This window comes from Tamandua tetradactyla, chromosome 7 (genome assembly GCF_023851605.1).
Source record: "Tamandua tetradactyla isolate mTamTet1 chromosome 7, mTamTet1.pri, whole genome shotgun sequence".
Classification (NCBI taxonomy): Eukaryota; Metazoa; Chordata; class Mammalia; order Pilosa; family Myrmecophagidae; genus Tamandua; species Tamandua tetradactyla.
In genome coordinates, this window is record NC_135333.1 from 132,426,831 (window position 1) to 132,442,111 (window position 15,281).

A 15,281-nucleotide genomic window follows, 5' to 3' on the forward strand; every position below is an offset into this window, starting at 1 on the left:
CAGCTTCTGTGGGTCCTTCTGATTTCTCCTAGGGTGTTTTTCTCTCTTTTAACATTTCTGGCTCTCTCTCTCCTACAGGGCTCCAGGAAAGGGCTAATACTCACCTTGAATTGGGTGAATCACACACATCTCTACTGAAACAATTTAATCAAAGGGTCTCACCCAAGGATACGTCTACACCCACAAAATTGGATTAGGGGACCATTGCTGTTCCGGGGTACATGATAGAGTCAAACCAGTTCAAGAGTGGTGTCCTTTGGAGAAGAGGGAAGGGATCGTGACTGAGAGTGGGCCTGAGGGACTTGATTCTGCCAATGTCTGTTTCTTTTTATCTAGGGTGTGCTTGCATGGGTTTGTTTATTTTGTGACAATTCATTGAGAAGGTTACACTTCAATTCAAAAGTTTAATAAAAAAAATAAGTCTTCAGGTTTGAGTTGACTAGGCCGTGTTACGGAGAATACCAAGCTCTGATCAGCTGAAGCTTGCATACCTCAACCCATCACTCTAGTAAGGGCAATGGGAATCTCTTGGTTGATTTAACGAGATATTTCAAATGGATTGCTGTTGGCATCTGCGTAGATCATTTCCTCCTTGTCCTATGTAATCCCGGAACTTAAAGGCACTAAATGCCAGTAAAACTCATCCTGTTCCTACTTTCAAAAGCACACATTTCCCAATGCTCCTGGGGGGAATTTGGCTTTGTGATGACTGACATATGATGACAGTCCCTTTAGACTAATCAGGACCATCTCCAAGAGCTGGGGTCAATTCCACCAAAACCTCAAGGCTGCTACATAATAAGGGAGGCTAGAGTGGCTGTGGGAAAAACCCACAAAGTTCACTACACATCTATGAAAAACTGGAATCCAAAAAATATATATATATACATATATGTATATATATGTATGTATATATATACCAATCACCCTTCTATCTGCATCCATTTTCTTTCCTTACTCTAGGAGGAAATTCAGTCTTCTAAGGCAGACAGTATACTCAGAAGTGGAACCACTGATTTAATTGCTTTGATTGTGAGAAATGGGTAGATAGAAAATAATTGGTGAGCTGGTAAGCCTTATTTTATTTGAAAGCTGGTCTAATATCTTAAATATACATAAACTTTCTTCTACCCACACAAAGAAGGGAGTTCACTTGACACATTTGCTCTTACGAAAAGAACAACTAACTCCTGGAAACCAATTTAGATAAACAAAAATGGAGAAGGAGTGTTAGTAAATTATAGCATATTCAGAAACTACTAAAAATTATTTTTATGATATAGAGTAGGAAAATGAAAAGATATCTCTGTTATTATGCAAAGTAAAAAATAAAGGATTACGGAGGCATTCTCACTATTATGGTAATTATGTAAAATATGAATGCTTCTGACCAAGGACAGAAAGTTGTGCTCTTAAAATAAAAATAGTTGCCCTAGTGTAGTATTTTTTCTCTTCTCAAAATGAACCCTAAAATTGTTGCATGGTTTTCCTATGATTGATAAATTTAAAAAGAAGAGAAAGCTTTTCTTTCCTTGGAGAGATTCTAAAATCCCAATCCCACCCCACTCCACCCCTGGAAATATACTTTAGGTTGTGAAGCTCTAGTCTGATGAGGTTTTTTCAAGAGGCCTAGGCTATTGCAGAGGGGTTGTGCTATCAGGAATTCTGACTTCTATTTCCAGCCCTGTTGACAGACTGATGATGGGCCTCACGCATGTCTTGTAAGCTTTTTTCACTTTTGAAGCTGGAAACAGTTCCATTTGCTATTGCTCTTTAGATTAGTGAGATGCATTTAATGCCCATAAAGTTCAATAGGCAATTCAAGTGATGATCCTTCTTTGAAAAATCAGTGCTTGTGGAGAAAGAAATGGTAAGAGTGCTCTTCTGTTGTTAGAATTATTTTAACCAACATTTACTGTGCACCTACTGTATGCAAGGTCCTATGTTTGCAGTTATGAGCTATATACAGAGATGTCTAAATCATGGGGGTTTTTTTGCCTTTGGGGAGCTTGTAGTCTTGCTAATGATAAAAATATCTAATATTTATTAAGGGGTTATGATGTGACAGGCACCATGCTAAGTGCTTTATGCACATTAATTTATTTAATTCTGACAACGTTCCAGGGAGATGGGGATCATCAACATTTTAAAGATAAGCAAATTGAAGCTGAGAAGCTACATAAATATCCAAGTGAACAAAATATGACTTTTGAACAAAATATGACTTGAAAGTGATAGAAATCTATCTACCTAGTGATTGAAATGAGGGTAAAAAAAATTAAAATTACAGATGAGGTTTAAATGTTATATAAGGAAGACATATTGCCAAAGCCTAAAGAATGACGTGTAATCATTTTTTTTCTTTATAATCTGAAAGCCTTTCAAAAAAAGATCAGGTCATTTTTTACTGCAGAGGATAGAAAAATGAGCTACATTAAAGGTGCCCCAAACCGAGTCTACTGTAAAATTGTGAAGCCTCGACCTTCCAGATCTCTCAGCACAGTGCCACCACCCTGCCTAGCTCTCTGCAACTTGGCAAGTTTTCTACTCCCACAGTCCTCAGACTTCATTGTAAGCACCAGCCTGCTCACCCTAGTGAAAATGCCTCCTTTCAAAATGGTTAACTAGATTTACCTTCCTCTAAGTAATTTCTAAATAAATTGTGCCGGTTTTGTTTGATGCCAGAGAGACCCAGGAATTCTCGGAGAGGTCGAGACCTCAACCAGAGGTTGGTGCCAGGAGGGCTTTTTTTTGACTCAGTTGCAGGAAAGAATTTAAGGACTAGTCAGTGTGTACAGCAAAAAAAATGTAATAAGCTCAATGCTGGAGAGCTCCAGGATTCTCAGAGAAGTCAAGTCCTTGACCAGGGGCTACTGCCTTGAAGATTCTTGATTCAGCTGCAGAAAAGAATTCAAGTAGGAATCCATGTGTATAGCCAAAAGTCTAATGCATAGCAAAAGGACATGCTCAAAGGGGGTTGAGCAGGGGCATACTCCAAAGGAGGAGAAGCCCTCTGAGGTTGGGATCCTTGCATTATAAGGACTTGAAGGGGCCCTTCTCCCCTCTGGTCATGCTAATAAAGGGTTGCTGAGCTGCCTTTTCATTGCTTCTTTTCCACCTGCCCTAAGTGAGGACTAGGTGTGCTTGCACTAAAAGGAGCTTCGTCTTATGGGCCTTAGGGTCACTTCCCCCTCCCTCTTTCCCTATTTAACTGCTCAGTTTTACATTGCAAAGCTTTACTGTTTTGTTCAAAGATGAATATTTAGAACTCAAAAACACTTTAGGTAGCTGAATCTTTTTCTGTCTCCCAGACATCCAGATCGGAAACGTCTCAATGACAACTCATTTCCCTGCAGAGATTCTGAGGGATGGGAAGAGTGGGGACTTCAAGAGGAGTGGGAAGGGTGCATCTTAGAATGAAAAGGAAAGAAGTAAAGTTCGAGTCAGCCCCATCTAATCTGCTTTCTGAGGAGGACAGAACTGAAAGTTTTCACAGCTGTTGGCTGAAGTTTGGGCTTCACACTACGCAAAAGACACTGAGGGATGATCCCTGGTTCTCTCTAATTTGGCTCCGCGATTGATCTTCTAATGATTTTGGCCAGCTTGCATGTCTACTTCCCTTCTCTCCTCTCACATGGGAAGGCTGGAAGGGGTAGAAGGAGCTCTGAGACATTACTTCTCATTTTGAAGTGCTTGATCAATTCTCAGACTAGGTGATACAGAAGTCTGGCCTCTAACTACAAGTTTAAAAAGAGCCTTCTGCCTTTCGTTCCCTTGTAAAATAAGAAGTTCTCATCTCCTAAAGAAACCTCCTTTGCCCACACCCACACTACTGTTACCAGACAAAGGCTGTGGGTTCTTTTGCCCAATGTGCTCAAATGGCCAATTCCTGAGACACTGGGTTTCAAAGAGAGAAAAATTTATTACTAATAGCCTAGCAGGAGAGCAGGTGGCCTAGCTGCCCAAAATCTGTCTCCCTGAAATGCAGTAATTCTGATAGTTTTATTAGAGAAAAAGAGAGGCAGCATTTAGGATAATGAGCACAGTGGCCCCAGATGATGTAATTAGAAGTGATTTCATTATTGAGCATGCGCAGATTGGTTACATGCTTAGTCACAGACTGTATGTGAGAAAATGGCTGCTTAATAAGATGTTGGGCGTGATTTTTGGTATTATAATGAGGGATAGGTGACTTGTAGTTTAAAGTCTAAGCTACTGTGCATGTCAGGTGGGCCCTTTTTGGTTAGATCCAATCTTTGTTATCAAGATAACTTTGGATTTGGGGTGGGTCAGCTCTGGACTGACCCAAGACCCTTCATTAATAAACATCAGGGGCTGTCTTTAGAGATTACAAGACTCTGGATTTGAGCAACTGGACAAATGGGAGGAAGTGAATGTTAGTTACAAGGTTTTTATAATCACAGGGGCAGGAGATAAAGGCTCCAAAACCATTATCAGAGATCAAGGCAGCTGGATAACAATTTAGAGATTTCAGATATTTCCTTCTATCTACTCCAATATCCCACAAAGCAAAAAGGAATATCTGTATAATGATCCAGTAATCAAATTCTTCCCTTACATCCTAATTTCTCAGTTACACCAAGTTCTACTCAAGGCAGTGAAAGGGTGCTTGAGGAAGGAACACGTACAAAATGTTGAGGCTTTGTCCCCGAGCAGGAACAAAATGATCTTCAGCTGTCTGGCACAGTTAATGCAGCTGCTTGGTTTGGGTTCTTTCTGAATCCTTTTTATTTCACATTGTCAATGGGGTAAGCCCAAGTGTTCCATGTTGTAGGGGACATCAGATTTGTGTTTCATACAAAACCAACATTTCAGTTATCCCACACCTTGAAACTTTTCTGCCTCCCTTTCCCTCCAGGTCCTCCACTCCTGCCAATCCTCACTCTACTAGACTAGAATAAACCAAGCTTCCTGGGCTGTGGAGTTTGTTTGACTTCTTGTCCCCCAGTCAGGTCCACTTCCTGTTTTCTCCTAAAATCCACTGGCAAGATCTTATTTTGCATGAAAAATACTGTGGGTTTATCCATGCTATCGATTTCTGATATATTTATATTTTAATCTCTGTATCCAATCTCTGTCATCCAGGCACTAACTTTGCTTCAATATAGCTGTACAACTCTTGGCCAGAAATGGTGTCATCCAACTAAAATCGTGTATTTGGGCAGCCGATTACAGCACAAGACACTGACCTTGAGCTACGTGGCTGTGCGTAATCCAAACCATCTGCACTCTATAACAATTAAAACCTTCAGATCTCTCAGGCATTTCCTTCCTCTGATTATAATTTATGGGCTGCAGTAAAACTCAGAGGGAAACAGAGTTAGAGAGAGCAGGCTTTGGTGCCAGCTTGATTTCTGCAGGGTAGTTCTTCAGAGAGAAATTCCCATTTTATGTAATTGTTCTTTTCTGAGCTGAAATGCAGGTACTGAACATTAATCAAAACTTGAGCATTCAATTATCTCGCTTCACTTTTTTGCACAGAGGGGAAGAGGTACCTTTTGCTTATGGAGCCAGAATCAGGCGAAAGTAAGAGGAAAAGTTTATCCTGGGGACCTCATATTTCCCGTTTTGCACACCTTAGAGCTTTACGTCTTCTACCAAAGAAGTCGGAACTGAAAAAGAAAATTAAAGCATTATTCTCTTCCTTAACTCCTTCCCTCAAGAAACGCGGCAGCTTTGGGATTTCAGTGAATCTCAGAGGAAATGCATTCAATAAATACATTCACACCCAAGTGTGGACGAAGGATGTACTGTTACCTTTGGAAAGTGAAGATGAGAGGGTAAGAAAAGTCCTTTGAGAGGCCTTAGCAAACCCCTTGGGGTTAAGTGGAGTGGGCCCTGTTTGGTGAGCTGGAAGCTTATAGGGCTACACTCTACCCTACTAGTACTCTAGAAAAGCACAAAAGGGTTCTTGGAACACAGGTTCCCCTGCAGGACAGGGATTTCCCAAGAAATTTTTTGGGATTTCTTGGGTGACCAATAAAAAATCCAAGACCACAAAGATTTCCTTCCTCAAGTGTCATCAACCTGGGAGAAAATATGGAAAATGTAGTTGTGCTTTTTCTTAAGCCCTGAGTTTGACAGGATAGTTCCTAATGAAGAGAGTGGGAAATGAGAAATTTCTTTCCGCAATGCTTGATCATCACTCTTACAGAGTTTTGCTGAACATGTTTTTAACAATAGTCATGATTGCACATTAGCATCTACAAACATTTTTCATTCATTGTCTCACTGGATTCTTTTCAGAACCTTATGAAATAGGGATTTTTCATCTTCCTAACCAAATTTTAGAAAGTGGAAATCCCTCATAACCTAACTCCGCAGTGATAATCACTGATATATGTTTTACATATGATTATTATTGATCCCAATTTAGAGATAATAAAGCTAAATTTAAGAAAAGTAAAATAATTTACCTAAAGCCATATAGCTGGTAAATTCTGCCTACAAATTCTTATGTCTTTTTTTTTTTGAGTTGAGAGAACATAGACTAATATTTATTTATTCATCATAGAAGTAGTAAGTGGTTATGTTGAGCAATGCTCTTGTTATTGCTCTTAAAAATAGTAGACAAGGGCAGGCCACAGTGGCTCAGCAATGCTTGCCTGCAGTGCCAGAGGACCTGGGTTTGATTCCCGGTTCCTGTCCATGTTAAAAAAAAAAATAGTAGACAAGATAGCATTTATAGGAGTTTATCTGAGCAATTTATATATGATTCATAAATTGGGCCTCTGATGCCCAATTTTTTTTTTTTTTTTTTTTGGTGGAATGGTGGCAGTTTTGTACATGCTCATACTTCTTTTCCTTTTTCCACCCTGCTCAAAGGAAAAAGTGGCTAATAGTTTGAGAAAAACCTAGTGTGGCTGTTTAATCTACAAGACCATTACTCTGTCTGACCAGAGTCTTCCAAAGTGGACTATAAAACACATCATTTAATTTAAAAGGCCTTAGATTTAATAGTGGATCACCATCCAGAGGACTGATGTGCTGTCACAGCCCCTCCTCCCTTCTACTTGCCGATGTCCCAGTTGAAAGGATTTATGCAGCCTAGAAAAGCCATGTTTTAATCCTGATCCATCTTGTGGAGGCAGCCTTTACTTTTAATCCCTATTCATCACAGTAGGTTGGAAACTCGATTAGATTATCTCCATGGAGATGTGACACACCTAACTGTGGATATTAACCTTTGATTAGAGGGAGATGTGACTCCACCCATTCAAGGTGGGTCTTGATTAGTTTGTTGGAATCCTTTAAAAGAAGAACCATTTTGTTAAAAGTTTTGGAGTCCAGAAAGCTACGAGTACCACAGAGCCCACACAGGCAGAGAGACCTTTGGAGATGAAGAAGGAATGTGTCCCTGGGGGAGCTTCATGAAACAAGAAGTTTGGAGAGAAAGCTAGTAGATATCGCCATGCTCACCATGTGCTTTTCTAGTAGAGAGGGAAACCTTGAACTTCACTGGCCTTCTTGACCCAAGGTATCTTTCCCTGGATGCCTTAGATTGGACATTTCTACATCCTTGCTTTAATTTGGACATTTTCATAAACTTGTTCTAATTGGGACATTTTCATGGCCTTAGAACTTTAAACTTGCAACTTAATAAATCCCCCTTATAAAAGCCATTCTGTTTCTGGTATATTGCATTCTGGCAGCTTGCAAACTAGAACACCGGAGAAGGGACAGATGTGTCTGGAGCAGAGGGTGGTATTTTGTTGGTATTTGCCAGCCTGCTTGGCTTCCACAGTTGTAGCTTCTATACTAGGATTTGAGGTCCTAGTTGTTTTTTTTTTTATCATTCCAACCACTTCCAACATGTAACTGTCTGAAGAAAATAGAAACTATAGCAGTTCTATTTTCGTACTAGTTAAAAAATACTTCCAGACTCCTACTCACATGTTTGAGACACCAAGGATCTCTTTCAACATGGCCCAGAAAGACTCTGCAAACGAGACCATCTCTACATGTCAAAGGCGCAGTCGCACCAAATTCACACCAGATCAGCTGAAAATCCTCATAGACACTTTCAACCAAAAACCTTACCCAGGTTATGCTACCAAACAAAAACTTGCTTTAGAAATTAACACTGAAGAGTCTAGAATCCAGATTTGGTTTCAGAATCGAAGAGCTAGACACTCCTTCCAGAGGACAGAACCTGAGCAGGCCTTGGAATCAAGCCAAACCCACAGACCAGATGCCCCTGCAGTGACTCAAGTTAGAGAAGCCAGGCGGTGCCGGACCACCTATACATCTTCCCAATTATGCGCTCTCATAAAGGCTTTCAAGAAAAACCCTTACCCTGGGATTGATTCCAGAGAAAGACTCGCTAAAGAAATTGGGGTTTCAGAGGCAAGAGTCCAAATTTGGTTTCAAAACCGAAGATCTCGATTCTATGACCAAAGAAAAAGAGAACCTGCTGAGATCCGAGGAAAAATAAGAGACAAGGCACAAGGTCTCTGAGAAGAGAGAGTTCAAGCCACAGAAGCTACACAAAATGTCACCAACCTCGCAAACAACTGTTTTATTTCTCTGGAGCCAGAATGAAGGGTCATAGAAACAAGTTCAGTGTATCAGATGTCATCATCCTGAGACCCAAATCTATCTCACTCTTCCTGAAAATGCACTCTTCCTCTGAAATTGCAAGTTGAGCATTCTGGAAATGGTAAGCAAGACTTCAGAAGGCAGAAACAAGTCCAAGAGGCATGTCACAGCACTCCTCACCCAGCTTGGATCTGGAGTTCAGCAGAGTTTGAGGACAGTGAAAATAAAACTAGCACATTTTTAATCATCACAGTAAGAATTGGTTCAGACAAAAATCATCAGTGGGTGCAAAACTCTTGAAATGAATGTTTTTTGAAAAACAAGATATACATTGTCTCAGAGAATCTTACCCATGGATTCCTTATTAATTACAAAAGGAAATTTGTATCGGAGAAAACTGATAGACTCTACCTTAACCAAGCTTGAAATTTGCTTTATCAGCAATAACACGGACTGAGGTGAGGTGCCTCCTGATATGAAGCATCTAAGAAAGACAAAACATCCTTTCTGTGGTATTACTGCCAAAAGTGCACATGCTTAATTTAATCATGAGGAAACACCAGACAAGCAAAACTAAGTGACATCCTACACAGTAATAGACCTGTACTTTTCGACAATGGATTGAATAATTGCAATAAAGATGGAGAGATAGTATGCCAACTCAGGAAGCCTCCTGAAGAGCTAACTTCTATAGGTAGAATGTGCTGCCATTTATGTGGGGAATGGACGCATATTCAGAGACCTTGTTATGCTTACAATTTCTCTCCAAAGATGTTCAAGAAACTGGTAACATTGATTATCTCCCTCTTTTTTTTTTTATAAATGTGATTTTATTGAGATATATTCATATGCTATACAATCCATCCAAAGTATACAGCCATTGGTTCACATAGTTGTGCATTCATCACCTGATCATTTTTGGAACATTAGCATTACTCCAGAAAAAGAAATAAAAATAAAAAAGAAACCCCAAACATCCCATACCCCTTACCCCTCCCTCTTATTGACCACTACTACTACTACAATAGAGTTAACTAAGACAGTGTTGATTAACAGAACAAAATATCCAGAAGTAGTTCCGTAGCCACATGGGCAATTGAAATCTTTTCCTCAATATAGTTATACAATCATTATTAAAGATCAGGGATACTGGGTTACAGTTCAACAGCTTCAAGTATTTCCTTTTGGTTATTCTAAAATACTCGACACTAGAAAGAAATATCTATATAATGAGGCAGTACTCACAGTCATTTGTTAAATCCTAATTTCTCAGTTACACCTCCATCTCACACGAGTTACCTCTTGGGAAGAGAGGTGGAAAGTTGAAGATAGAACTGTTTTTCCACATTAATCTTTTTTCTTTTCTTATACTTTTGTAGTACCAAATGTACAACTCAATTTCTCATTTTTACCACTTTCAAGTGCACAATTCAGTAGCATTAATTCTATCCACAGTATTCTGCTACCATCACAAGCATCCATACCTCAACTTTTTCACCTCAAGCAGAAACTCCATTAAGCAATAACTCCCCTTTTGCCACACCTACTACCCTCTCCCCACCACCGTGGCTCCTGGTAACCTGTAATCTGTCTATGAAGTTTGCTTATGTGCATTTCATATAAATGAGATCATACAGTCATACAATGTTTATCTTTTTGTGTCTGGCTTATTTCACCCAACATGAAATCTCCAAGATTCATCCATGTTGCAGCAAGAATTAGAACTCCATTCCTTTTTATGGTTGAATAATCATGGCTTGTATCAACAATATTTTGTTTATCCAATCTTATATTGATGGACACTTTGGTTGCTTCTACCTTTTGGCTATTGTGAATAAAGTTATACAAATATCTGTTTAAAACAAAAAAAAAAAAAAAATACTTCCACAGGACAATGGTATCTCAGCACAGTATTTTTTCTAGATCATAATATTTAGTTGTTTAACGGTATTAGTGAACCGAACACTACCTCCTAGTTGCATCATTGGGTTTCTATAATTAGCAAAATTCATTTACTAAATTAGTACATCAAGAAAGAGTAAGTTTAAAAAAAATAAAAAAATTGAAAAAAAAAGAAAGAGTAAGTTACACCAAGCTTTACTCTCATGGTTACTGAGAAGAAACAGAAAGAATACAGGAATTCACAGAGGAATGTTTCTTTGCAATTTGGCTTTTGCTTTTAATGATGGACAGAAGATTAGAAAAGTGAATTGCTGAATTGTCCCATCAATTGCATGTATTTCTTTCTATTTTTTCTTCTTTTTTTTTTTGCATGGGCAGGCACTGGAAATCAAACCCAGGTCTCCGGCATGGCAAGCAAGAATTCAGCCACTGAGTCACCAGTGCACCGCCCTCAATTGTATATTTTAAAGTCCATTTCTGCATGTCACAGAATTGCTGGGAGCTGTGTATAATCACTATTAAAAATTCCATCATTGTAGATTAAAATCTGGCATAGAAAAGACTTTAAAAATGTCTTTTCTCTTATGATAAAAATAATACAAGTTTATTATAGAAAATTGGTTAAATGTAGAAAAACATTAAAAAAAAAACTAAAATGACCTATAATTCCACCAGACTACAATATTTATGATCATTAGGGTGTATTTCCCTCTATCCTTTTTTCATAAATTGTTATTAGATAAAATTGGGTGGCAGATCTACTGGTGGGTGGTAACTTTTTTTTTTTTAACTTTTTTATTGTATAGTATAACACATATACAAAGCAAAGAAATAAAAAAGCAATAGTTTTCAAAGCACTCTTCAACAAGTAGTTACAGGACAGTTCCCAGAGTTTGTCATGGGCTACTATATGATCCTCCCAGATTTTTCCTTCTAGCTGCTCCAGAATATAGGAGGCTAGAATATAGAAGGCATATATATTTTTTAATCATCACAGTCGACTTTTTTTCCTTCTTTTTTTTGTGGAAAATAATATATATACAAAAAAGCAATAAATTTCAAAGCACAGCACCACAACTAGTTGTAGAACGTATTTCAGAGTTTGACATGGGTTATAATTCCATAATTTTAGGTTTTTACTTTCAGCTGTTCTAAGATACTGGAGACTGAAAGAGATATCAATTTAATGATTCAGCAATCATACTCATTTGTTAAATCCTATCTTCACTGTATAACTCCACCATCACCTTTGATCTTTCCATCCCTCTCTTTAGGGATGTTTGGGCTATGGCCATTTTAACTTTCTCATGTTGGAAGGGTCTGTCACTACTATGGGGTAGGGAGATGGAACTATCTGATGTTCTGGAGAGGTGGAGCCCTCTAGGCTTCAGGACTTATCTGGACTAGGGACCCATCTAGAGGTTGTAGGTTTCTGGAAAGTTACTCTAGTGCATGGAACCCTTGTGGAATCTTATAAATTGCCCTAGATGTTCTTTAGGATTGGCTGGAATGGTCCTGGTTGGGGGTTGGCAGGTTATCATAGGTAACAAGATCTAATTGAAGCTTGCATAACAGCACGGGTGGTAACTTTTGATTAGGTTGTTTCCAGAGAAATGTGACCTAGCCCATTCAGGTGTGTCTTAATCCCCTTGCTGGAATCCTTTATAAGAGGATAAAAGACAGATGAAACTCAGATCGCTCAGAGATGCTGAGAGAGTGAAATGCCCAGAGACATTTAGAGACAGCCATTGAAACCAGAACCAGGAGAAAAGGGCCAGCACATGTCGCCATGTGCCTTTCCATGTGACAGAGGAACCCTGGATGCCAGTAACCTTTCCTCAGAGAAGGTATCCTCTTGGTGATGTCTTAATTTGGGCATTTTCATGGCTTAGAATTGTAACATGTAACTTAATAAATTCCCATTGCTAAAAGCCAACCCATTTCTGATATACTGCATTCTGGCAGCTTTAGCAAACTGAAACACAAAGCACATTTAGTTAGGGCTTTTGTTGTTGTTATTATTGTTAATTTGTGTTTATGTTTATGATTTAAAAACTTTTAATTTTTAAATAAATTCAAACTTACAGGAAAGTTGCAAAAAAATAGTGCCAAAACAACACATAAAATTCCAATATATCCCCTGCCCATATAGCCAGACTTACCGACTTTAACATTTTGCTCATTTACTATATTATTCTATCTATATCTAGTTTTCTTAACATTTGACAGTTGATTGTATGCATCATTCTGCTTCAACACTAAATATTTCTATGTATACTTTCTAAGGATAAGGATAGTTTTGTAGCCACATTATGCACTTTCATCAAGTTCAAGAATTTAGTGTTGGTATAAAGCTACAGTCTATATTTCAATTTTTTCATTTGTCCCAGTAACGTCTTCTTGGGCCTTTTCTCCTCCATGATTAGATGCAGTGCATGATCATGTGTTGCATTTACTTGTCATTGTCTCTTTAGTTCCTCTTTTAAATTGTGTCTATATATATATAACATAAAATGTCCCATCTCAACCACTGTCAAACATATAATTTAGTGGCCTTAATCACAGTTACAATGTTGTGCTACCATCACTACCATCCATTTTGGAAACTTTTCCATCACAGAAACCCTGTATCCATTATGTTTTAATTCCTCATTCCTCACACCTCACCCTAGTAGCCTGTAATCTCCTTTCTGTCTCTATGAATTTGCATATTGTAGTTACTTCAAATAAGTGGAATCATACAATATCTGTCCTTTTATTTCTGGCTTATTTCATGCAAGATGATGTCTTCAAGGTTCATCCATGTTGTTGCATGTATCAGAACTTCATTCCTTTTTGCTACAGAATAATATTCACTGTATGTATATGCCACATTTTATGTATACATTCATCTGTTAATGGATACTTGGGTTGCTTCCATCTTTTGCCAACTGAGAATAATGCTGCTCTAAACATTGGTGTGCAAATATCTGAGTCGCTGCTTTCAATTCTTTGAGGATATACCTAAAAGTGGAACTGCTGGGACATATGGTAGTTCTATATTTAACTTTCTCAGTAACCACTAATCTGTTTTCCACGGAGACTGCACTATTTAACAGTACACCAATAATGCACACAAGGGTTCCTATTTCTCTACTTTCTCATCAGCACTTGTTATATTCCTTTTTTTTTTTTTAATAGCCAGTGTCCTTCATGTGAAATAATATCTCATTGTGGGTTTGACTTACATTTTCCTAATGGCTAATGATGTTAAGCATCTTTTCTTGTGCTTAGCAACAATTTGTATATATACTTTGGAGAAACGTCTATTCAAGTCCTTTGTCCATTGGGCTGTTTCTTTTTTGGTTATTGGGTTGTAGGAGTTTTTTTATACCTTCTCAATGTTAAGCCCTTATCAGATATACGTATTTCACAATTTTTGTCCATTATGTCAGTCGTCTTTTAACTTTCTTGATAGTATCGTTTGATGTACAAGAGTTTCAAATTTTGATGAAGTCCAATTTATCCAATTCTCCTTTTGTTGTTTTTGCTTTTGGTGCAAAGTCTAAGAAGTTATTGCCTATTATAAGCTCCTGGAGATATTTTCTTATGTTCTCTTCTAAGAGTTTTATAGTTTTGGTGTTTATATTTAGGCCTTTGATCCTTTTTTTTCTTTTGTATGCTGTATGGCAGGGTCACATTTCATTCTTTTTCCATGTGAGTATCCAGTTATTGCAGCACCATTTGTTGAACTTTTTGTTTGTTTGTTTTTGCTGTTTTCTTTGTTTGTTTGGGAAGTGCATGGGCCAGGAATTGAACCCAGGTCTCCTGCATGGCAGGTGAGAATTCTACCACTGAATTACTCTCGCACCCCCTATTTGATCCATTTTGAGTTCATTTTTGTATATGATATAGGGGGATCCAATTTCATTCTTTTGCATTTGATTATCCAGTTTTCTCAGCACTGTTTCTTAAAGAGAGTTTTCTTTTCCCATTGAGTGGACTTAGCATTGTATATTTGACTTTGCATTCTAATTTTTACCTAATATTAAATCATGCACATCTTCTCACAATAATAAAGAATTTAAAGTAAGATTATTTTAATGACTATATAATATAAACATGTAAAAACCCATTTTATGTAACTTTAAATGTGGTTAAATATTTGCAATGTCGTCAAAATGTATGTATACTTTTTTTAAGTCTTGTAATTTCCTTCATAACCAATTTTTATGTTTTTATTTATAAAAAATTACTATGACCCAAATTATAGGAAAACCCGTAGCAAATACAAGAAATTATTATACTGCCTTTTGAGAAATAATAAAACAAACCATTCAAATAATAACAAACGTGCCACCTATATCAAAGAACAAGGGCAATATGAGACTTTAGATTAGAAGTCAATTCTCTTGTTCATATTTAAGATGTTAATGTAGACCAATAGTTACAGTGACCCTCCATAATTAAAAACTAAAGATAGCAGCCCTATAGTTAGGGGCTTCCCACGCACCAATATTGCTTCAACCAACATGAGCAGGTCTTTAAAACATTTAGAGGTGATGTTTTAAATCAACAACTTTTCTTTTCCATAAAGAAAAAGTGTTCAAGACTTAGGCTTGCCCTGTAATGATGCATTCTGTGAGTATTTGATGAATGTCAACTGATTAGCTCAAGTCTCTATGGGAAAGAATTAGGTTAAGAGAATATACTTTCAATAACCACAGCTGAGTGGGCCACAGTGGCTCAGCAGGTAAGAGTGCTTGCCTGCTATCCCTGAGGACCTGGGTTCAATTCCCAGTGCCTGCCCATGTTAATAAAAAAAAAAAAGCACAGGATTC

At 37.9% G+C, this 15,281-nt stretch overlaps 1 protein-coding gene across 1 annotated transcript; it reads left to right on the plus strand.

Annotated features, from left to right (window-relative positions):
* Positions 1-7,908: 7,908 nt before the first annotated feature.
* On the plus strand, positions 7,909-9,544 carry LOC143690156 (double homeobox protein A-like). The gene has a single exon (XM_077168119.1). The coding sequence runs from the start codon at positions 7,915-7,917 to the stop codon at positions 8,476-8,478; it is 564 nt and encodes a 187-aa protein (XP_077024234.1). The 5' UTR covers positions 7,909-7,914; the 3' UTR covers positions 8,479-9,544.
* Positions 9,545-15,281: the final 5,737 nt, after the last annotated feature.